General features: G+C 43.8%; 1 protein-coding gene across 1 annotated transcript in view; it reads right to left on the bottom strand.

Annotated features, from left to right (window-relative positions):
- Positions 1–25814, bottom strand: part of DENND1B (DENN domain containing 1B) — a 276366-nt gene that overhangs the window by 86296 nt on the left and 164256 nt on the right. Inside the window, exon 11 of the mRNA XM_065409672.1 lies at positions 18314–18414. Coding sequence (XP_065265744.1) covers positions 18314–18414 — 101 coding nt within the window. The remainder of the gene's footprint in view (positions 1–18313; positions 18415–25814) is intronic.

Below are 25814 nucleotides of genomic sequence, written 5' to 3'. Positions count from 1 at the left end.
AAAAAGTGACCCGGGTAACTACAGGCCTGTTAGTTTAACATCTGTAATATGCAAGGTCTTGGAAAAATTTTTGAAGGAGAAAGTGGTTAAGGACCTTGAGGTCAATGGCAATTGGGACAAATTACAACATGGGTTTACGAAAGGCAGATCGTGCCAAACCAACCTGATCTCCTTCTTTGAGAAAGTAACAGATTTTTTAGATAAAGGAAATGCGGTGGATCTAATATTCCTCGATTTCAGTAAAGCGTTTGATACGGTACCGCATGAGGAATTATTGGTTAAATTGGAAAAGATGGGGATCGATATGAAAATCCAGAGGTGGATAAAGAACTGGTTAAAGGGGAGACTGCAGCGGGTCGTACTGAAAGGTGAACTGTCAGGTTGGAGGGAGGTTACCAGTGGAGTTCCTCAAGGTTTGGTTTTGGGTCCAATTTTATTTAATCTATTTATTACTGACCTCGGAACCGAATGTAGAAGTGGGCTGATAAAGTTTGCGGATGACACAAAGTTGGGAGGTATTGCCAATTCGGAGAAGGATCGGGATATCCTGCAGGGAGACTTGGATGACCTGGTAAACTGCAGTAATAGTAATAGGATGAAATTTAATAGTGAGAAGTGTAAGGTGATGCATTTAGGGATGACTAACAAGAATTTTAGTTATAAGCTGGGGACGCATCGGTTGGAAGTGACGGAGGAGGAGAAGGACCTCGGAGTCCTGGTTGATCGCAGGATGACTATGAGTCGGCAATGTGACGTGGCCGTGAAAAAAGCTAATGCGGTCTTGGGATGCATTAGGCGAGATATTTCTAGTAGGGATAAGGAGGTGCTGCTTCCGTTATACAAGGCGCTGGTGAGACCTCATTTGGAGTACTGTGTGCAGTTCTGGTCTCCCATGTTTAAAAAGGATGAACTCAAACTGGAACGGGTACAGAGAAGGGCCACTAGGATGATCAGAGGAATGGAAAACCTGTCGTATGAAAGGAGACTCGAGGAGCTCGGTTTGTTTACCCTAACCAAAAGGAGGCTGAGGGGGGATATGATTGCTCTTTAAATATATCAGAGGGATAAATACCAGGGAGGGAGAGGAATTATTTCAGCTTAGTACTAATGTGGACACGAGAACAAATGGATATAAACTGGCCGTCGGGAAGTTTAGGCTTGAAATTAGACGACGGTTTCTAACCGTCAGAGGGGTGAAGTTCTGGAATAGCCTTCCGAGGGAAACGGTGGGGGCGAAAGACCTCTCTGGCTTTAAGATTAAGCTTGATAAGTTTATGGAGGGGATGGTTTGATGGGATAACGTGATTTTAGTCAATAAGTCAATAACGTGACATCGCTGGTAATTAGTATCAATGGTCAATGTGGGTCTGGCTGGAGAATCTTGCCCGCATGCTCGGGGTTCTGCTGATCGCCATATTTGGGGTCGGGAAGGAATTTTCCTCCAGGGTAGATTGGCAGAGGCCCTGGAGGTTTTTCGCCTTCCTCCGCAGCATGGGGCAGGGGTCGCTTGCTGGAGGATTCTCTGTGACTTGAAGTCTTTAAATCATGATTTGGGGACTTCAACAGCTGAGTCAAGGGAGAGAATTATTCCAGGAGTGGCTGGGTCAGATTTTGTGGCCTGCATCATGCGGGAGGTCAGACTAGATGATCATAATGGTCCCTTCTGACCTTAAAGTCTATGAGTCTATGGCCTGGTCTACACTACGTGTTTAGGTCGACTTTAGCAGCGTTAATTCGAATTAAGCCTGGACACGTTCACACGACGAAGCCCTTTCTTTCGACTTAAAGGGCCCTTTAAACCGGTTTCTTTACTCCACCTCCGACGAGGGGATTAGCGATAAAATCGGCCTTAGGGGGTCGGAATTGGGGTAGTGTGGACGGAATTCGACGTTATTGGCCTCCGGGAGCTATCCCACAGTGCTTCATTGTGACCACTCTGGACAGCACTCTCAACTCAGATGCACTGGCCAGGTAGACAGGAAAAGCCCCGCGAACGTTTGAATTTCATTTCCTGTTTGCTCAGCGTGGAGAGCACAGGTGACCACACAGAGCTCATCAGCACAGGTAACCGTGATGGAGTCCCAGGATCGCAAAAGAGCTCCAGCATGGACAGAACGGGAGGTACGGGATCTGCTCGCCATATGGGGAGAGGAATGAGTGCTAGCTGAACTCCGAAGCAGTAAACGAAATGGCAAAATATTAGAAAAGGTCTCCAAGGCCATGAAGGACAGAGGCCATAACAGGGACGCACAGCAGTGCTGCGTGAAAATTAAGGAGCTACGGCAAGCCTACCACAAAGCCAGAGAAGCAAACGGAAGGTCCGGGGCAGAGCCGCAAACATGCCGCTTCTACGCGGAGCTGCATGCCATTCTAGGGGGTGCAGCCACCACTACCCCAACCGTGTGCTATGACTCCCTCACTGGAGAAACACACAGGGAAGCGGGTTCGGGGTACGAGGAAGATGAGGATGGAGATAATGTAGATAGCTCACAGCAGCAAGGAAGCGGAGAAACCGGTTTCCCCAACAGCCAGGATATGTTTATCACCCTGGACCTGGAACCAGTAACCCCCGAACTCACCCAAGGCGTGCTCCCATCCCCTGAGGGCACACAGGGGACCTCTGGTGAGTGTACCTTTGTAAATATTTCACATGGTTTAAAAGCAAGCGTGTTTAATGATTAATGATTAATTTGCCCTGGCAATCGCGGCCAGTACAGCTACTGGAAAAGTCTGTTAACGTGTATGGGGATGGAGCGGAAATCCTCCAGGGACATCTCCAGAAAACTCTCCTGGATGTACTCCCAAAGCCTTTGCAAAAGGTTTCTGGGGAGGGCTGCCTTATCCCGTCCGCCATGGTAGGACACTTTACCACGCCAGGCCAGTAGCACGTAGTCTGGAATCATTGCATAACAAAGCATGGCAGCGTATGGTCCCGGTGTTTGCTGGCATGCAGACAACATCCATTCCTTATCGCTCTTTGTTATCCTCAGGAGAGTGATATTATTCACGGCCACCTGGTTGAAATGGGGCAATTTTATTAAGGGGATATTCAGAGGTGCCCGTTCCTGCTCTGCTGAACAGAAATATTCCCCGCTGTTAGCCACGCGGTGGGGGGGAGGGGTGAAGTGATCATCCCAGAGAATTGGGTGGGGGGGGGAGGGGAGTTAGTTGGGTTTGTGCTGCATGTTAACCCTGAAACCGCAGCCCCTCCTTTTACATTGCAAACCCATTTCAAATGGCCAACCCAACGGGTGCTTGGTATGGGAAATGAGAGCGCTACTGTTTGAAACCATTCCCACATGTTAAGAAGGTTAAAAAAGCCAAAAGACTGTGTCTTACCATGGCTGCCTGCAAGCCGAAATCTGTGGCCTGGCACTGCGTGAGTGATCTCTCACACCAAACTGGCAGGCCCTCAATATAAGAGGAAAAATGCGACCTTGTAACGAAAGCACATGTGCTGTGTAATGTGAACAGCAAAATTTAACGTGAAAGAGTGTACCCATTGTTCTCTAAAATGTGTCTTTTTTAACCACCTCTCCCTTCTCCTCCACCAGCTGCAAATGTTTCTCCTTCACAGAGGCTAGTGAAGATTAGAAAGAGAAAAAGGAGGACACGGGATGACATGTTCACAGAGCTCCAGATGTCCTCCCACGCTGACAGAGCACAGCAGAATGCGTGGAGGCAGTCAATGACTGATTACAGAAAAGCACAATATGAACGAGAGGAGAGGTGACGCGCTGAATCGCGGGATGAACAGAGCAAGTTGCGGGCTGATGATGATAGGTGGCGTCAGCTTCAAGACAGAAGGCAAGAGTCGATGCTCCAGCTGCTGGAGCATCAAACTGATATGCTCCAGCGTATGGTTGAGCTGCAGGAAAGGCAGCAGGAGCAGAGACCGCCGCTACAGCCCCTGTGTAACCAACAGCCCTCCTCCCCAAGTTCCATAGCCTCCTCACCCAGATGCCCAAGAACACGGTGGGGGGGCCTCCGGCCACCCAGTCACTCCACCGCAGATGATTGCCCTAGCATCAGAAGACTGGCCTTCAATAAGAGTTAAAGTTTTAAACTGCAGTGTGTCCTTTTCCTTCACTCCTCCCCCACCCATCCCGGGCTACCTTGGCAATTATCCCCCTAGTTGTGTGATGAATTAATAAAGAATGCATGAATGTGAAGTAACAATGACTTTATTGCCTCTGCAAGCGGTGCTCGAAGGGGGGAGGGGAGGGTGGGGTGGTTGGCTTACAGGGAAGTAGAGTGAACCGGGGGGGGGGGGGGGGCGGAGGGTTCATCAAGGAGAAACAAACAGAAGTTTCACACCGTAGCCTGGCCAGTCACAAAACTCGTTTTCAAAGCTTCTCTGATGCGCACCGCACCCTGCTGTGCTCCTCTAACCGCCCTGGTGTCTGGCTGCGCGTAATCAGCGGCCAGGCGATTTGCCTCAACCTCCCACCCCGCCATAAATGTCTCCCCCTTACTCTCACAGATATTGTGGAGCGCACAGCAAGCAGCAATAACAATGGGGATATTCTTTTCGCTAAGGTCTGAGCGAGTCAGTAAGCTGTGCCAGCGCGCTTTTAAACGTCCAAATGCACATTCCACCACCATTCGGCACTTGCTCAGCCTGTAGTTGAACAGGTCCTGACTCCTGTCCAGGCTGCCTGTGTACGGCTTCATGAGCCATGGCATTAAGGGGTAGGCTGGGTCCCCAAGGATCACGATAGGCATTTCAACATCCCCAACGGTTATTTTCTGGTCCGGGAAGAAAGTCCCTTCCTCCAGCTTTCGAAACAGAGCAGAGTGCCTGAAGACGCGAGCATCATGTACCTTTCCCGGCCATCCCACGTTGATGTTGGTGAAACATCCCTTGTGATCCACCAGGGCTTGCAGCAGCATTGAAAAGTACCCCTTGCGGTTTATGTACTCGGTGGCTTGGTGCTCCGGTGCCAAGATAGGGATATGGGTTCCATCTATCGCCCCACCACAATTTGGGAATCCCATTGCAGCAAAGCCATCCACTATGGCCTGCACGTTTCCCAGAGTCACTACCCTTGATATCACCAGGTCTTTCATTGCCCTGGCAACTTGGATCACAGCAGCCCCCACAGTAGATTTGCCCACTCCAAATTGATTCCCGACTGACCGGTAGCTGTCTGGCGTTGCAAGCTTCCACAGGGCTATCGCCACTCGCTTCTCAACTGTGAGGGCTGCTCTCATCCTGGTATTCTGGCGCTTCAGGGCAGGGGAAAGCAAGTCACAAAGTTCCATGAAAGTGCCCTTACGCATGCGAAAGTTTCGCAGCCACTGGGAATCGTCCCACACCTGCAGCACGATGCGGTCCCACCAGTCTGTGCTTGTTTCCCGGGCCCAGAATCGGCGTTCCACGGCATGAACCTGCCCCAGGAACACCATGATTTCCACATTGCTGGGGCCTGTGCCTTGTGAGAGGTCTATGTCCATGTCAATTTCCTCATCACTCTCGTCACCGCGCTGCAATCGCCTCCTCGGCTGGTCCTGGTTTTGCTTTGGCATGTCCTGGCTCTGCATATACTCCAGGACAATGCGCGTGGTGTTCATAGTGCTCATAATTGCCGCGGTGATCTGAGCAGGCTCCATGATCCCAGTGCTAGCTATGGCGCCTGGTCTGAAAAAAGGCACGAAACTAGTATCTGACGGACCAGGGGAAGGAGGGAGGGAGGGAGGGAGGGGCGAGTGACGACATGGCGTACAGGTACAGGGAATTAAAATCAACAAAGGTGGCTGTGCATCAGGGAGAAACACAAACAACTGTCACACAGAATGGCCCCCCCCAAAGATTGAACTCAAAACCCTGGGTTTAGCAGGCGGTTGATTTCACGGCGGGAGGGGGAAGCTAATGAATACAGAACAAATCTATTTTTTACATCTTAAGACGACGGTGCAGCATGACTGATAGCCCTCGGCATCTTCTGGGTCCTTGGCAGAAAATACTGGGCGCTTGGCAGTTAGTGTACTAAGACTGATAGCCACTGCAGTATGACGACGATGGATACCAGTCGTAATATACTATCTACTGCCAAAAGGCAAGTGGCTGCTGCTGTGTAGCAATGTAGCCCCACGTCTGCCAGCCCCACGTCTGCCAGCACCCAGATCGCCCTCGGCCTCTTCTGGGTGCTTAGCAGAAAATACTGGGCGCTTGGCAGAAAATAGCATACTACGACTGATAGCCATCATTGTCAAGACAGTTCAATAGGACTGAGCATGTCTGCCCAGGTGCCCATGATTGACAGCCACTGCAGTACGATGACGACGGATACCAGTCGTAATAAACCATCTACTGCCAAAAGGCAAAAGGCAAGGGCTGGTGCAATGCAGCCCTACGGCTGCCAGCCCCACGGCTGCCAGCACCCAGATCGCCGATGAAGGCTACCAGTCATGCTGCACCGTCTACCGCCAAAAGGCAGTTAGCTGCTGCTGCTGTGTAGCAATGCAGTCCCACGTCTGCCGGCACCCAGATGACATATGGTGACGGTGAGCTGAGCTGAGCGGGCTCCATGCTTGCCGTGGTATGTTGTTTGCACAGGTAACCCAGGTAAAAAGGCGCGAATCTATTGTCTGCCGTTGCTGTGACGGAGGGGGAGGGGCCTGACGACATGTACCCAGAACCCCCCGCGACACTGTTTTGCATCATTCGGGCATTGGGATCTCAACCCAGAATTCCAATGGGCGGCGGAGACTGCGGGAACTGTGGGATAGCTACCCATAGTGCAATGCTCCGGAAGTCGACGCTAGCCTCGGTACTGTGGACGCGGTCCGCCGACTAGAGCACTTAGAGCATTTTATGTGGGGACACACACAATCGGCTGTATACAACCGATTTCTATAAAACCGGCTTCTATAAATTCGACCTAATTTCGTAGTGTAGACATACCCTATGAGTCAGTTACAAGCCAAATCAGCTGTGAGGAAGAGTTTAATCGGAAAATTGTGAGTGATAATTGGGAATCAGTTAAGAATATCTTATTAGATGCCCCAAAAGCCACAATCAGCCACAAACCAGCTGTGCTGGTTAAAAAAACAACCCTGGTCAGAAGGGAAGTGAAGGCAGTTATAAAATATATATCATTTAGAATGGAAGAAATGTAAAAAAGCAGCAGTTGATAGTAATGAAAATAAATCAGAAGTTAGAAATTGTAGAAAATTGATAAGCACAAATCTATGGCTAGCAGAGCTAAGAACGATAAGGAGTTTTAAAAAATATATTAGGAACAAACAGAATCCTTACAATGCTATTGATCCATTACTAAATGGAAATGGTAGAATTATCAATAATGCAGAAAAGGCAGAAATGTTCAAGAAGTATTTCTGTTATGTATTTGGGTGGGGGAAAACAGATGACACAGTCTCATCACAAGGTGTTGATACACTCTTTCCATTCCACTAGTATTAAACAAAAGCTACTAAAGTTAGGCCTGGTCTACACTAGGAGGTTATGACGAATTTAGCAGCGTTAACTCGAATTAACCCTGCACCCGTCCACACAACGAAGCTATTTATTTCCACATAGAGGTCTCTTTAAATCGATTTCTGTACTCCTCCCCGACGAGGGGAGTAGCGCTAAATTCGACATGGCTATGTCGAATTAGGGTAGGTGTGGATGGAATTCGAAGCTAATAGCTCCGGGAGCTATCCCACAGTGCACCACTCTGTTGACGCTCTGGACAGCAGTCCGAGCTCGGCTGCTCTGACCAGCCACCAGCCACACAGGAAAAGCCCCGGGAAAATTTGAATTCCTTTTCCTGTCTGGCCAGTTTGAATCTCATTTCCTGTTTGGACATTGTGGCGAGCTGAGCAGCATTGGCAACGATGCAGAGCTCTCCAGCAGAGATGGCCATGCAATCGCAGAATAGAAAGAGGGCCCCAGCATGGACTGATCGGGAAGTCTTGGATCTGATCGCTGTGTGGGGCGATGAGTCCGTGCTTTCGGAGCTGCGATCGAAAAAACGGAATGCGAAGATCTACGAGAAGATCTCAAAAGCCATGACGGAGAGAGGATACAGCCGGGATGCAAAACAGTGCTGCGTGAAAATCAAGGAGCTGAGACAAGGGTACCAGAAGACCAAAGTGTCAAACGGACGCTCCAGATCCCAGCCCCAGACATGCCGTTTCTACGAGGCACTGCATTCCATTCTAGGTGCGGCCGCCACCACTACCCCACCACTGTCCATGGACTCTGACGATGGGGTATTGTCGATGGCCGCTTCCTCAGAGATGTTCGCGGACGGGGAAGATGAGGAAGGAGATGAGGAGGACGAGGCAGTCGACAGCGCTTTCAACGCTGATTTCCCCGACAGCCAGGATCTCTTCATCACCCTCACGGAGATCCCCTACCAACCCTCCCAAGGCGGTAACCCGGACCGTGAATCAGGGGAAGGATCAGTAGGTAAGTGTTTTAAACATTTATTTTGAATAGAATAGGAATGGTATCTTAACAATGGGTTTTTCCTGATTAGTTTGCCCTAGGCGCTTTAGTTTTTAGTCCTTGCCAGTGCAGCTACTGGAAAATTCTGTCAATATGTACGGGGATAGAGCAGAAATCCTCCTGGGACATCTCCACGAAGCTCTCCTGGAGGTATTGTGAAAGCCTTTGTATCAGGTTCCTGGGGAGAGCGGCCTTATTGCGTCCTCCATGGTAGGAAACTTTTCCGCGCCAGGCTAGCAGCAAGTACTCCGGGATCATTGCCTCGCAAAGCATGGCGGCATACGGCTCTGGTGTTTGCTGGCATTCACGCAGCATGCGGTCTTTCTCTGTCTCTGAAATCCTCATCAGAGTGATATCACTCATGGTGACCTGCTTTGAATTAGGGGAATGTTAGTATTGGGACTGATTGCCTGTTCCTTTACATAACTGTAACCGGCGGTTTACAGCCACGCGGTGGAGGCGGGACAGGGGCAGCATGCAGGGATCTTTCCCGGGGACAGCCGCGAGGGGGGTGGGATAGGGGCAGAGTTCATGCTGGCTGGATTGCCGGCAGCAGGAACTGGCCAACGCTAGGAGCATTGCTTGGAACGTGAAAGGAGGGCAGTGCTATAAATTAAGCTTTAAGCAGCCAAAAGTCTACGGCTTACCATGTCCGCCTGCTAGCCGAATTCCGTTGTCCGGCCCCGCTTGTGTGATCTGTACAGCAAGACCCCAGGCACTCAATGGGAAGGCCGAAAATTCGACCTTGTACTGAGTGCGCATGTGATAGGTACTGTGCATGGTCTTGTTCACAGAGAAAGACATTATTCATTGTTCGCAAAACTGTATCTTTGTTAGGAATTCACTCCCTTTTTCCCATCCCACAGCTGCGACTGTCTCCCGACCTACCCTGGCATCACACTCCCAGAGGCTGGCGCAGATCAGGCGACGAAAGAAAAGGACACGGGACAAGATGTTCTCAGAACTTATGGGCTGCTCCCGAGCCGAGGCGGCACAGCAGACCCAGTGGAGGGAGAACATGTCACAATACCAGCAATCACACAGCGAACGGGAGGACAGGTGGCGGCAGGAAGACCAGCAGGCAACTCAAACGCTGCTTGGACTAATGAGGGAGCAAATGGACACGCTCCGGCGCCTTGTAGATGTTCTGCAGGACCGGAGGCAGGAGGACAGAGCCCCGCTGCATTCTATCGCTAACCGCCCTCCCCCGCCACAAAGTCCCAAGAAGGAGGGGCGGCAGGGGCCGTGAAAACAGTCACTCCACCCCTGCAGACTGCTCAAGTAGCAGAAGGCTCTCATTCCCAAAGATTTGATAAGTCCTTTCCTTCACTCCAAAAGCACCTCACCCAAGCCCCCGTCCCAGTTTCATCCCCTAACTGTGTAGTTGTTAATAAAAAATATGTTTCTGTTCATTACTTTTCCATCATGTTCTTTCAGAGGAGAGTGTGTTTGAAGGGGAGGAAGGGGGTTGGTAATTGGAGAGGACAGTCAGCTTTACCAGGGTACAGACATGGGGGCAGTTTCAGCCGAAGGTCACACACACATTGCAGTCACTAGGCACCCTGGTCAGTCTGGGAGGTGGTTTTCATGTTCTGTGTGGGGGGGCTATGTGAGTTTGTGGCGGGGGAGGGCGAAAAACAGATCTTATGCAGCGGTCCTTAGCCTGGATGACAGAGCCACGCAGCAGGGGATCTGTAACCGTCCTCCCCCGCCACAAAGTCACATAGCCCCCACACACAGAGTCCCAAAAAGGAGGGGTGGCAGGCTCCATTGAAACAACCAGTCCACCACTGCGGACCACTCTAGGAGCAGGAGCCTGTCATTCCTCGAGTTTAGAAGCGTCCTTTCCATCACTACACCCGCTCCCCACCACAGTCTGCGGCCCAGTTTCAACACTTTACCACGAAATCCTTAATAAAGAAAATGGTGTTAATGAACAAAGTTTCATTTATTTTATTTTTAAAGGTGTGTTGAAAGGGGGGGAAGGGGGTTGGTAACTGGAGAGGATAGTCAACATTAACTGGGTAAAGAAACGGGGGCAGGTTCAGCTTCTGTTTAAACAAACTTAATAGTCACAGGTTACCCTGCTCACTCTGGAACCTAGCTTTCAAAGCTTCCCGGATGCACAGCGCGTCCCGCTGGGCTCTTCTAATCGCCCGGCTGTCTGGCTGGGCGTAATCAGCAGCCAGGTGATTTGCCTCAACCTCCCACCCCGCCATAAACGTCTCCCCCTTGCTCTCACAGAGATTGTGGAGCACACAGCAAGCTGCAATAACAATGGGAATATTGGTTTCGCTGAGATCAGAGCGAGTCAGTAAGCTTCTCCATCTCCCCTTGAGACGTCCAAAAGCACATTCCACCACCATTCTTAACTTGCTCAGCCGGTAGTTGAAGAGTTCTTTTTCACTGTCCAGGGCGCCTGTATAGGGCTTCATGAGCCAGGGCATTAGCGGGTAGGCTGGGTCCCCGAGGATCACTATAGGCATCTCCACATCCCCAACAGTTATTTTGTGGTCCGGGAAGTAAATACCTTCCTGCAGCCATCTAAACAAACCAGAGTTCCTAAAAACGCAAGCATCATGAACCTTGCCCGGCCATCCGACGTTGATGTTGGTAAAACGTCCCCTATGGTCCACCAGTGCTTGCAGCACCATTGAAAAGTAGCCCTTTCGGTTAATGTACTGGCTGGCCTGGTGCTCCGGTCCCAGGATAGGGATGTGAGTTCCATCTATAGCCCCACCGCAGTTTGGGAATCCCATCGCGGCGAAGCCATCTATGATCACCTGCACGTTTCCCAGGGTCACTACCTTTGAGAGCAGTAGCTCAACGATTGCGTTGGCTACTTGCATCACAGCAACCCCCACGGTAGATTTGCCCACTCCAAAGTGATTCGCGACTGACCGGTAGCTGTCTGGCGTTGCAAGCTTCCAGAGGGCTATGGCCACTCGCTTCTGGACAGTCAGGGCTGCTCGCATCCGGGTGTCCTTGCGCTTCAGGGCAGGGGACAGCAACTCACAAAGTTCCAGGAAAGTTCCCTTACGCATGCGAAAGTTTCGCAGCCACTGTGATTCATCCCAGACCTGCAGCACTATGCGGTCCCACCAGTCCGTGCTTGTTTCCCGGGCCCAGAATCACCGTTCCACAACATCAACATGACCCATTGCCACCATGATGTTCACGGCGCGGGGTCCCGTGCTTTGCGAGAGGTCTGTGCCCCTCTCAGACTTAATGTCCTCACCGCGCTGCCGTAGCCTCCTCGCCCGATTTCTCAGCATCTGCCTCTGAAAAAGGTGGATGATAAGGTGCGAGGTGTTGACAACGGCCATAACTGCAGCGATGATCGCAGCGGGCTCCATGCTCGCAGTGCTGTGGCATCCGCGCTGTCAACACTGGTCTACAATTTTTGAGAAGTCGTCTGCTTCAGAGATAAAATGTGCTATTTATTATGTATTTTGATGTGCTGAATTCAAATATGACAATTAAAACAACTGATTGGCTACTGTTTCTAAGATATTTAAGTTTTTACATTTTATGTCTATGTATATTGTGTAGATAGTAGAGTTTTAATCATAAATTGTAAACTTAGGTCTTTTCATGTGTTTATGGTTGCTTTACATGATAATATTTCACCTGTCCTGTTTATGTAACACTTTAAAAATCAGCAAAAGGGTTATAGAAATAAAATTGATTATGAAACAAAAGGCAAAAAACTATTATGTACATAGTTTAGTCCTATTCAGTGTCTACTCGGCGCTTCTTGGCTTGTCTCTTGTATTCATTAAGTGGAGCCTCTCTTGTCACTGTCCAGCAATAGTCTGCAAGCACTGATGGGCTCCATTTGCCCTGATAGCATTTCTCCATTGTTGCAATGTCCTGGTGAAATCGCTCGCCGTGCTCGTCGCTCACCGCTCCGCAGTTTGGTGGAAAAAAATCTAGATGAGAGTGCAAAAAATTTATCTTTAGTGACATGTTGCAACCAAGGCTTTTGTATGCCTTGAGGAGGTTTTCCACCAACAACCTGTAGTTGTCTGCCTTGTTGTTTCCGAGAAAATTTATTGCCACTAACTGGAAGGCTTTCCATGCTGTCTTTTCCTTGCCACGCAGTGCATGGTCAAATGCATCATCTCGAAGAAGTTCACGAATCTGGGGACCAACAAAGACACCTTCCTTTATCTTAGCTTCACTTAACCTTGGAAATTTTCCACGGAGATACTTGAAAGCTGCTTGTGTTTTGTCAATGGCCTTGACAAAGTTCTTCATCAGACCCAGCTTGATGTGTAAGGGTGGTAACAAAATCTTCCTTGATTCAACAAGTGGTGGATGCTGAACACTTTTCCTCCCAGGCTCCAATGACTGTCGGAGTGGCCAATCTTTCTTGTTGTAGTGGGAATCTCTTGCACGACTATCCCATTCGCAGAGAAAACAGCAGTACTTTGTGTATCCAGTCTGCAGACCAAGCAAGAGAGCAACAACCTTCAAATCGCCACAAAGCTGCCACTGATGTTGGTCATAGTTTATGCACCTCAAAAGTTGTTTCATGTTGTCATAGGTTTCCTTCATATGGACTGCATGACCAACTGGAATTGATGGCAAAACATTGCTATTATGCAGTAAAACAGCTTTAAGACTCGTCTTTGATGAATCAATGAACAGTCTCCACTCATCTGGATCGTGAACGATGTTGAGGGCTGCCATCACACCATCGATGTTGTTGCAGGCTACAAGATCACCTTCCATGAAGAAGAATGGAACAAGATCCTTTTGACGGTCACGGAACATGGAAACCCTAACATCACCTGCCAGGAGATTCCACTGCTGTAGTCTGGAGCCCAACAGCTCTGCCTTACTCTTGGGTAGTTCAAATCCCTGACAAGGTCATTCAATTCACCTTGCGTTATGAGGTGTGGTTCAGAGGAGGAGGATGGGAGAAAATGTGGGTCCTGTGACATTGATGGTTCAGGACCAGAAGTTTCATCCTCTTTCTCTTCCTCGTCTGACTCAAGTGAGAATGATTCTGGTGCATCAGGAACCGGCAGTCCTTCTCCGTGGGGTACTGGGCGTATAGCTGATGGAATGTTTGGATAATGCACAGTCCACTTTTTCTTCTTTGACACACCTTTCCCAACTGGAGGCACCATGCAGAAGTAACAATTGCTGGTATGATCTGTTGGCTCTCTCCAAATCATTGGCACTGCAAAAGGCCTAGATTTCCTTTTCCTGTTCAACCACTGGCGAAGATTTGTTGCACAAGTGTTGCAGCATATGTGTGGGGCCCACCTCTTGTCCTGATCTCCAATTTTGCAGCCAAAATAAAGGTGATAGGCTTTCTTAACCATAGTGGTTATACTGCGCTTTTGTGATGCAAAAGTCACTTCACCACAAACATAGCAGAAGTTATCTGCACTGTTCACACAAGTACGAGGCATCTCTGCTCACTTTGGCTAAACAGAAATGTGTCCCTTTGCAAAAGCAAACACTGACAAATAAGAGAGCACGACACTGTATGATTTCTAGAGCTGATATAGGGCAATTTGTTCAGCAGAGTGATGTAAGCTTCGTTATGATTGCATCATCCATGACTTCTAGGAATAACATGAATTCTAGCAATTCATATCATGTATGACGCAATACCAGCTTCAGATTGCATCATTCATTGTTTTGCCTAAAAAGCAAGTACTGTCCAAACCCAGTCATAGATTTATTCATAGATCCAGTCAAAGATGTATTTTAGTCATTTCTGGTTTAAATTGAGATCCCTTCCCTTTATAACTCACTTATCCTTCGCCATTCCCAAGTCAAGGCTCATATATACTGACCCAATAGCATATCTTGAAAACTAGAGCCAATCAACAATTTTAAGCATCATTTTCGTTCTCAGTGACCCAGAATTAGTAAAGTTTGACTACATTTATTTCAGAAGCATTTTGGCTGTAGAGCAGTGCAATCACCAGAAAAGTGCGCGAACTGATTGCCCGCCGGCACTTTCACGGAGGGAGGGCGGGAGTGAGGGTTGAATGACGACAGTTACCCAAAACCACCCTCGACACATTTTTTCCCCCAGCAGGCATTGGGGGCTCGACCCAGAATTCCAATGGGCAGCGGGGACTGTGGGAACTGTGGGATAGCTGCCCACAGTGCACCGCTTCCAATGTCGACGCTTGCCCCGTTAGTGTGGACTCACAAAGTCGAATTACTGTCCTTAGTGTGGATACACACGTTCGACTTTGTAATATCGGTTCCACAAATTCGCTTTAAGTAAAATCAAACTACTCTCGTAGTGTAGACATACCCTTAGACATTTTTCAATAAGCAGATCCAGGTAACTTGCATCCAAGAATCTTAAGAGCTAGCTGAGGAACACACTGGACTATTGATTTTTCAATAAGTCTTGGAACAGTGGGAAATTTCCAGGAGACTGGAAGAAAGCAAATGGTTTGCCAATTTTTAAAAAGGATAAATGGGATGACCTGGGAAATTATGGCCTGTCAGTCTAACATCAATCCCAAGTAAGAAATACGGGACTTGATTCATATATAATTAAAAGAGGGTAATGTAATTAATGTAAATCAAATTAGCTATCACATGTCATTTTGATTAAAAAACTAGAATGATATAAAATGAACATGGCACACATTAAATAGATTAAAAACTGGCTAACTGATAGGTTTCAGAATGTAATTGTAAACAGGGAATCTTAATTAAGCAGGTTTTTTTCTAGTGGGGTCCAGAGGGATAGGTTCTTGGGCCTACGCTATTTATCATTTTATCAATGACATGGAAGACAACATACTATCATAATTAATAAAGTTTTCAGATGATACAAACATTGGGGGAGTGGTAAATAATGAAGAGAACATGTCACTGATTCAGAGACAAATGCAAAGTACTACACTTAGGAAAGTAAAATCAAATGCATAACTACAAAATGGGGGAAAACTGGTAGTATCACTGAAAAGGATCTGGGGGTTATAGCGGATCACAAACTGAATATGAGTGAACAGTGTGATGCAGTTTTGAAAAGGCTAATATCATTTGGGGTTTATTAATAGGAGTGTCATATGTAAGACCTGTGAGGTAACTATCCTGCTCTACAGGTGAGGCCTTAGCTGGAGTAGATGATCTCTTGAGTTTCCTTCCAGCTCTATATTGTATGATTTCTATTGGGTTTGATGGGGTTACTCACATGTGTAAGTGTTTGCAAAATCAGGGCCTACATCTTTAAGTAGACTAAATCATCTTAGTTATTTTGGGGTTTTTAACTATGATTTTAAAACAGTCAAACCTCTCTGACACAAACAACTTTCGTGGCAAGCTGCTAACACCTCCATTTCTTGAATTGAGTTTCACGTTACAATGATGCTGTGACAACGTGACTAAGTCTATGGGAGACATCATAATGAAGTCCAAGTGAAATAATATTGGGGCAATCTCTGGTTATGACATGACATATCGAGCCAAAAGGAAACAATGACAATACTGTAAAAATAAAAATAACATTTTTATGTCAAGACAATGGCAACATAATAACAATGCACAAGAAAGCCTACGAAGGTCATTTTACTCGTTCTGAATTGTGGCAGCACCCATAGATTGCTCTCATTACATTTAGGCACTGAAATCATACAGTAGAGTCCTACATCTAACTAGTGTTCCTCAACACTCAGTCATGTTACATGCCTATGGGGAAAATATTTACTTTGCTAATAATAGCCAAGTACCTGGGGAAGGAGAAGTATTTCACGTAGCCCTTATTTTAATACTGCTATCTGCCTAAAAATAAAACAGCCCCGTATTAGAAACGCTCAGATAGAGAAACATATATATGCAACAAGCTGAGCAAAAAAAGTTGAATTATAATTGCTGTGGTAATTTCCCCTATCATGCGGTTGCTTTTGTGATTTTTATGTTGCAACTTGAATACTTTATAAACTTGTTTTCCTCTATAGTGCTAAAGAAACAAAGAAAGAGGATATAAACAAGTCTTACAAGTTTAGAAACCTCTTGTTTCTTTAGTGAGTGAATCAAATGTTTGGATCATGCCATTAAGACCTAGAATCTCAACTATTAACATGACAATCAACTGTGCACAGGACCTGCCACTACAATGTCTGGGTATACTATCCACAGCTTAGTAGTGAGAAATAAAAGCCCTGCGGTACAAGATAAATATCCTAGGGTACCAGGTGAAGAAAAGGGTGAATTCAGGTTCAGAAATCTGCCTTCTTTCTGAGAAGAGCAAAGATGGATGATATTGAAGAAGAGTCAGGAGTTCTGATGCTAAGTTCAAGTGACACAAAAACTAAAAGAACCGTGTCCAAGCTATACCCCTGTCTTGATGCATTTTCTCAAAGGCTGGAGAGAAAGCAAACAGGAATGAGTTTCTCCAAAAGAAATGTATCATTTGAAATGAAGGGCTTGGGTATGCTGTGAAGGAAAAAAAGAGAAAAGATAATTTGCTAATAAAATAAAGATACTACCATGGAGAGAAAAAATAACCCACATAAATCAACCATCTGCTTAAGAAGAGACCACCAAGAAGCCTTAAGCAAATATATTTAGAACTTCTTTAGAAATCAAGATGATACTGATGGATTGAACAAAAGTCAATGAAACAAACACCAATACTCATAGGTTCTACAGAAAATCCAGCAACCTACCAAACACGTAAACATTATTTCAACTGTGGGGGATACAGGAAACATTAACCAAAGACAGGAAAGAAGGCAGATATTGTTGTTAAGGCACTCAGGAGATCTGGGCTCTATTCCTGGCTCTATCACACACTTCCTATCTAACCTTGGACAAGTTACTCTACATCTCTAGGCTGCAGTTCCATATCTGTAAAATGGGCATAATAATTCTTTCTTCCAGTCTTTTCAGAATTGTCTATTTAAATTACATGCTCCTTTGGGCAGGGACTATCTCTTGCTATGTGTATGTACAGTGACTAGCCCAATGGAGCCTCTGTTTCAGTTGCATCACTAAGGACTATGATAACACAAATAAATGAATAATAAATCATTGGTATTCCTAGGTCTTAAAGCCCAAGCCTTTTTTGAACAGTAAATTATTTCTGAAAATACTCTGACAGTCCTAATAATTCATGGCCACCAAATATGTATAACTGGAGCCACTTTCTCTTGAACGATTGTGAGAAGTGGCCATAGAGGCCAAAAACACAACTTTCAACTGTAACTTGACAAGAATATGAAGTCTTCCATGTGATCAGCACACTGCAGTTTGGGGCAATTCTTTAACAGCAGTATTTGTTGACAAAAAAATTTCCTCCCCAAAGATTTTGGGATACCCAAAAGCAGACTGTAAGCTTTTTGGGGCAGGAACTGGATGAGGTCCTGATGGTGACTGGGCTTCAAAAATGCTAATGGAATCCAAATATTAAATAATAATATGTAATTAATAGCAACTCTTTGCCCATTAATTTTTGCTCCTAAATCAAAACCCAAGAATCAGACTTTAGCTTACAATTCCAGTATTTTTTTAAAGTAAAACAGCTTTACATAAATGAAAATTATAAGATACTTATATTAAAATTACTGCATGCATTCTCTGTTTGGAAAATATAAACAGCTTTTGTAAACATGCTTCCAAATGTTATATTGATATTACGTAGTATTACAGTTTAAGGTCACAATACAGGAAAACACTTAACCACATGCTTAAGTTCATCTTTGTTCGGCTTAAGTGCCTTCCTGAATTGGGGCATGCATCATTATTAGTGTATTCATTCACACAATTTATTAATGTTTTCATGAGTTACTTAGATTGACAAAGCTAGGCATTATTATGGCTAAGTATCTCAGAATTAAACATAATATAATATATTAGCTATCTTACCAGCAGTAGTCCAGAAGGTGTGGAGGAAGCACTGGGATATATATGTGTTGCCAATACATTGGATATAACAATGCAGCTGACCCATGAACACAAGCAGTTAACTGAAAATAAAAATATATACACAGAATTGACAACAACAAAATGAAATGTTTATATTTTTAAAGTCTCAATTGCATGAAAAAATGTTTAAATGTAGCATTGTTAATATTATTTTCAATTGTTAAGATGTCAGAGTTTAGAGTTTAGGGCTAGAACAGACCACCAGATCATCCAGTCTGGCCTCCTGAATATCACAGGCCATCAACACCACCCAGCACTCACACACTAAACCCAAAAACCAACATTAGACCAAAGTATTATAAACCATCATAACCTCTGAACACAGACTCATAGACTTTAAGGCCAGAAGGGACCATCATGATCACCTAGTCTGATCTCCTGCATATTGCAGGCCACAGAATCTCACTCCAGTAGGCCCTTAACCTCTGGCTGGGCTACTGACATCCTCAAATCTGGATTTAAAGACTTCAAGTGTACAAACATTTACAAAATGATAAACTGACACAATTTGAAAGGGATGCCCCTAATAGTTATCCCTCCTAAGCCATCCTCCCTCAAAAAAAAAAAAAAAAAAAAAGCCTGAGCAAACAGATGTACTTGCATCATGCCTGCAAACTCAGATATGTCAGAGTAACATCAGAAATGAATCCTACACTTTATTTATTTTGATTTTTTTTTAATCCCCATTAATAGGCCATACAAAGGATAGCCACCCAAGAGCATAACAAGCCCACCGCATGCCCCAAAATTGAAATAGTTTTCCAGCCAATAATTTAAAGAGCCAAATACCCAAACCATCTGCCTTCCACAGAAGTCTTAGCAAACAAATATTCTTTGTCTTTGGGAAAATGATCACCCTTGGTAATCTTAGATAAAAGACCTGAGCCACAAAAGAGAAGCTCCCTCTACTCCTGTAACTCAACACCACATCACGATCAACAGTGTCAAAGGTACAAGACAGATCGGGTATCATCATCATGGACATTTGGGACCAGAGGCGTAGCGAGCGCCCTCCGTACCCTCCGACCAGAGGGGGCCCCGCAAGGAAGGGGGCCCCTAAAAGTGGCAAAATAAATACCGCATTCCAGTTGCTGCATTGTAAGGGGCCCCGCCCGGAGGGGCCCCGCAAGGAAGGGGGCCCCTAAAAGTGGCAAAATAAATACCGCATTCCAGTTTCTGCATTGTAAGGGGCCCCGCCCGGACATATGTTCGGAGGGGGCCACGTTCTTTGTTGCTACGGCCCTGTTTGGGACTCAAGTGAACTTGCACAACATTCCATTCATCTGAGAAGGAGCATAAGTAACTTTCAGACACTATTCCTAAGGGCTGAACTAAATTCTCCGTAGTCTTTCTCTGTCTTCATCTCTCAACAACTTTTGAAAAAAAGAGTCCAGTAAATCAGGATACTTCAAATTATATGAGACCAGCTTTGTCACCTTTTCAAATAACCCCTCCCAAAAAATTTGTGGTGAAAGACAGGACAGAAGTTGACAAGAGATGGTTCCCTGACCAGTAGGTGAACAACTTCTTGTATGAGGCAAGCTAGCACCTTGGTCGCCTGTAATGAGATGTTAGTCTCCACTAATATTGGTCCCAGCCGCCCAGTTTGTTTTACCATTCATGAGGTGCTATCTTGCAGGCTGTATGCCACAGATCCTTACCTGGAGGACCTAACTCTACACACTATTGTGAATAAAACCATTTGAAACAACCAGTAATTACTTTGCATTTGCTCTCCCATACTGGGCCCTCCTACCATGAAGACAGATAAACTGGACTGAATCTGGTTGATTTTATTCATAAAACAGGTGGGAAATTGCACAAAATGAGAAAATATCAACATTGTTTCCAAACAGAGGTAGCCCAGATCCAGCACATGAGACATCACCAAGAACACAATCCTACTGATCTGAAGTTCTCAGATGGAGTAAAAGAAAGGAAGGGAGGGGGGGAGGAAACACCTTTCCTATGCATAGGATTTCAGAAACCCAGCCATATAATAGGACTCAAAATCTTATCTTTTTAGTTCCACTACTGGTGCTACAATTGCCTTCTCTGGTACTTGATTTGCCACAGATAATCCGATGGTGATCTATGATAATAGCACAGACAGAAGGAGGTTTAGAAGCCACCTTGTTTATGGAAGAAGACAAAAGATGGTTATAATGTCTTATTAGGTCATCGATAAAGTGACTATCCAATATTGACTTAATTAGTACTGGTCTTTATTAAGCATGCATTTCTACTGTAGCAAATGTAAGAGCTAAAAAATGTGGATCCTGCTAGTACAGTCCTGAAATGTTATGGATTTTATAGGGGAAATCTCTTCATGGAACAAAGCAGCAATTAAAGCTTTAGCATCCTGGGTATCTTGGACAGTTATACTTGTTTATAAAAATTATAGAACAATTTTGCATATACACTTTTATAATAAAAATGGAAAAAATAATTATAAGAGCATCTTGGCAGAAATCACAGACAATTACAATTTGTGCAGCACAGTTTGCTCATCACTCAGATTAATATAATACGATTAAATATGGAAAAAAAGAGGGTCTGAAAGCTCCTGAGGGATATCATTAGGGCAAATTGCCAAAGAATGAAACATGAGCCAGTCAGGAGAGTCTGGAAACTGCAATAATACCAAGGGACTTGAATGTTCGACAGTTGGAGCTTCAGTAATGTGTGAACTGCGGGTTACGGTATCAAGAGACTCTGTTCACTGACACATAGAATGTCACTATTGACCAACGAACTGCCCAAGCTTGACAGCTATACTACAGGAAGCCAAGTATATCATAATTCCATATTTAAACTGTTCATTTCAGATTAACATTTTGTTTCTTAGCTTTATGTCAAACAACTACAATTGTACTGTTTTTGGCATTAAGGCAATGTCCAATTTAATAATTATTGCTTTGTTACAAAGAGTTAATTATTCATTTATCTTTTGGCAAATGAAGATCCTTCCTTTCTCTCCTGCACTCATTATTATTTGTTGGATTTATCTAGGATTGCTTTCCTTAACATTTTAAGTAATATTCTTGAAGCTGTACAACAAATTCAGTACTGTTTTTAAGTATTTTATACAAAACGAATGTGTATTCACAAATTAAAATATTTATATTATATTTTGTACTTCAAACCAAACTGTCTATATAAAAATTATTGTTGCAGACATTTCAATCACAGACTGAAATAAAGCAAAGTGTTGGTTAGAAGATTTCCAAAATTTAGATAAAGATCTCTTTATCTAGTTAATGAAGCTGTGTTAATCAAGAGTCTAAAATTGTATATCTTATATTTACACATTCACAAAAAATAGATACATGCACACAAGCATTTCTATTTATAGTTATGCAAAAAATTGAAAAATGTGCATTATGTTTTGGTTTGCGCTCATTACCAAAGCAATCTAGGAAATGAATAATTACACTGCACAAGATATTTAAAGTTCTATAATTGGTCTTTACTACTTTGCAATCCACGTTTTGGGCGGACATTCAGAAGATAAAAATGTTAAATTAATGCATAATATGACTTTACTCTTTTCTAGCAGTGAAAGTATGGACTTAACTGGTTTATTCATTTAATGAAGTTCATTATATTTCTCCTTACATTTTGTACTTAATACACCAAAAGTGTATTGTTTTAACATTTCCATCTATTCCTTAAACAAGAGTAAGTGGATTTATAAACAAACCACTGGGAGGTATATAAATATTTAGTGTGCATTCTAACTTTTAATGAAATTTGGTAATTTAAGCATATATGGAACAAAGATGCTTTTCATCTGAATGACACTGAATACTGTGTCAACTCTACATTACAACATTTGTGAAGTGATAACTGTGGCCTTTGTGTCATGAAAGAATTTTGCACTTTTATCTTGATATTTTATTTTGCTTTTGGTTTACCTTGTGATTTTACTTTTTCAAAAAATTACAAACTATAATGTTATTTCCCAAATGCATTAACCATCTAAATAACTGCACCTTAATATTTGTAGCATTCCCCCCACTAGGTGCAGGAAAATATAGGGAATTCTGTAGATATTGGGATAAAACTATCTTTAGCTTTAAATAACCAGATATTTAAGGAAAAATTGAAAAATATTTAAGGGACATTCTATACTTGATCATTTGACCGCTTATGAACTCAGCAGTTTATAAGTCCACTATTTCATGCAGTGGGATTCAGGAGAAACCTCTGAACGTCTTAGAGGGGAGTGGACACCTGACTCTAGGTTCCAGTGGGGACTGCTAAGGGAGCAATTAATTGGGTATCCAAGAGCTGTTGTTCACAGAACTGCAAGGAATGGTCATATATTACCACCAGAGTGCAGTATTTAGCACGCTGTGGGGAGCTGAGTAAAGAAGGACTGGGGCAGAAAGCGGAGTCTGAGTCCCACGGTGCTGATGCAGAGAAAAGTGGTATAGGTAACAATGATTGTGGCTGAAACAAGTAGTGAACAGTGTGGTTTATGTGAGTCCCTGGCAGAATGCAGGATTGTTTTTGCTGTCTGGGGAGAAGAGTGCATTGAACTGGAGACTGCATCCAGACTGAATTCCATTTCTACAGGGATTATTGAGAATTACAAAAGAGAGTGTGGTTCAGATATTTTTCAGGGCAGAAAGCATCTTTAGTAAATTGTCTTGGAGTTGTCTTCAAGGTTGTGGCCAGTCCTACCCATCCTGTCAGTTGCTACTGGAGTTTACATCAACTGCAAAATCTGATCAATTTCTGCATAAATATTTCCATAGATCTGACTTTAGACATGCAAAACAATGCATGCAGAACTTCCCTATTAAACACGTTGGATTGTTGAGGGGATTACTTAGTTTCAGAGTCAGAACTGTCCAGTGCAATATGTAGAAACTGGTATTCCGTTCCCCTGCAAAAACTTGTGGCTTACATCCTTGTCTGGCAAAATTCCTTTTGTAACATGAGATGTTCTGATTGGTACATAATTCTATGGTTTTAAAGAAGATGGAGAAAGTTTGTTGCATGAACTTTGCTAGACCCGACTGTTTGATATTTCTATACCAGTATTTGATTTTCTAGGTCTTTAAAGTGGTGGCAAAACAGCTATAAAAGCACCTGGACAGAAATGTTTGTTTGATAACTTTTTGTTTGTTTTCAGGCAGGGAGCTGAAATAGGGTGCTGAGATAGCCTTTGTCAGTCACAAATAACACAACGGAAAAGGCCTGCCTTTGTTGGTATTATTATGGCTGTCAGAATCATTTGATACTGTCTGTCAATAGATTCTATTGCATTTTCAAGTATAACTGGGAATGTTTACATCTGTTTCCGGTGCTATCTGACAAGGGATTCTAGTCAGTACCATCAACATCACTCAGCATCAATCATAGGTGCTGGAACTAAAGTTGCAGTACTCGCTGCCTTGAAGTGGTTTCCATTATATATGGGATTTACATTTTAGTTAAATGGCTCACAGCACCTCCACTATAAAAACTGTTCCAGCACCCCAGAAATCTTGTGTTGTGTTCCCATGAGATTTGTAATAACTCTAGTGCTCTTTAATTCTATCTGCTACCCTTTGAAAAGTGTGTGGGAAGTAGGTGCTTACTGATAATACCAAGCTACATATGCTACTTTCTCCAGACACTTAGGGGATTTTGTTGTTTAAGAAATTTCCTTAGTGAAATTCATGACAGGATGGCACTAAATTAGCAGAGACTGAATCTCAACGAGATTGAAATTACGCTGAGCAAGTTGGGCAAGAAACGTGAGGAGAGTCAGAGTTTCCTTACATCTTCCTATTTCAGATAGTCTCTTCAGAAGCCTGACAATGTTCAAAAACTGAGGCACCCTTGAAGAGCGACTGCTGTTAGATGGTGCTAGGTCAGATGTGGTTAAAGCAAGTTTATTCTTTCCCCAAGAACATCAAAAGACTATAGCTTTCTTTCTGTCTCACACACAAGGACTTGACAATTCTGATATGTGCCTTTGGTACTCCAATGTTCAACCCTATCAATGAACCTTTACTATGAGCTTTCAAAATGACTGGTCAACTGCCTGCAGCTAGGGCAGCCTGAGGTAAAACAACTGTCTATGGTGTCAACAGAGCGGATTCTGCCCACCCGTGGTTATACTTTGCACTGGTTGCCTGCTTGGGTACAGATATGTTTCAGATTTTGATCTTAATATTTAAAGCTGATGGTGGACAACAAGTATATTATTGAGGGTCTGGTGTTCTATATATCTTCTTGTCTTCTAAGATTCCATTATAACTGGGCATGGAACTGAATTTGGAACTGTGTTTAAAATCAGCTTAAACAAGTCTCCAGTTAAACTATTTTCTTATATGTTTTGTCAAGCCAGCGAGGATGGTATTAAACTGTATTAGAATCATGTTTTAAAATCATGTTTATAATTGGCAACCAAATCATGTTCAAAATCAATTTAAACAGTTCCTAAACTCATTTCCTAGTCCAAAATGTTTATACTTATTGAATAAATATCCACATACTATACAGGAGGCGTTGTAATCCAGTGGATAAAGCAGTGGACGCAACTCAGGAGACTGGGTTCTATTTCTGGTGCTGGGCAAGTCACTTCACCTTTGTGCCTCAGTTTCCCCATTTGTAAAATGAGAATGATTATACTTAATTCCTTTGTAAAATCTTTTAATACCTACAGATGAAAATAACTATATAAAAGCTAGATATTAATTTATTATTATTATTATTAAGGAGGTGATTATGGCTGCAAGAGAAGTACATAATTTATAAAATGTTTCCAGTCCTGCTTGTGTGTTACCTTTTTGGAATGATTCAATAAAATAATATGGTTTTAAAAGGTCATTTGTCAATTCCAGATTGTGAAATGCATGAGTCTTTATATGGCATAAAGGAACATATCCTTAAAACAAACCAACAAACAAAACTTGACTACACTTTCAGAAGTTTGTATGACCTGTACACAGTGGAGTCAATGTTCTGTCAGGAACTGTGGGAAAACTGTAACCTAATCATCTGACTTTGCACAGCAGGGACACATGTTTAATACTGTATGCTCTCTCAGCAGTAGTACATGCTCAAACATGTCAGATTTATCTCTAAAAAACATCGACTAGCCGAGAGCTGTCAGTCAGTAAAGTATCCTCTGGAAATCTTTACATTTGTACCTCTATTTTGATTTTATATTATTTCTATTTAGGTTCTTACAACAATACCCAGGCACCACAGCATCTGAGCACTAGCTAACAATATTTAATGCATAACAATGCAAGTTTACACACTAAACATTTTGACAAGCCAGAAGGATTTGCCTTTTGGAAATACACCTCTCTAGTAAACTAATTTATTTAAAAGTAGCAATAGAGACTGACTTAAGTTTTTACCTTTTCACAGTCTGGAGTCTATGTCAACAAGAAAAGCAATTTTCTACAATATTTAAAGTTACATTTTTTTTAAT

Source organism: Emys orbicularis, chromosome 8, assembly GCF_028017835.1.
Source record: "Emys orbicularis isolate rEmyOrb1 chromosome 8, rEmyOrb1.hap1, whole genome shotgun sequence".
Taxonomy (NCBI): Eukaryota; Metazoa; Chordata; order Testudines; family Emydidae; genus Emys; species Emys orbicularis.
Note: the sequence above shows the minus strand (reverse complement) of the source record. Positions and strands in the feature narration are given on the sequence as shown.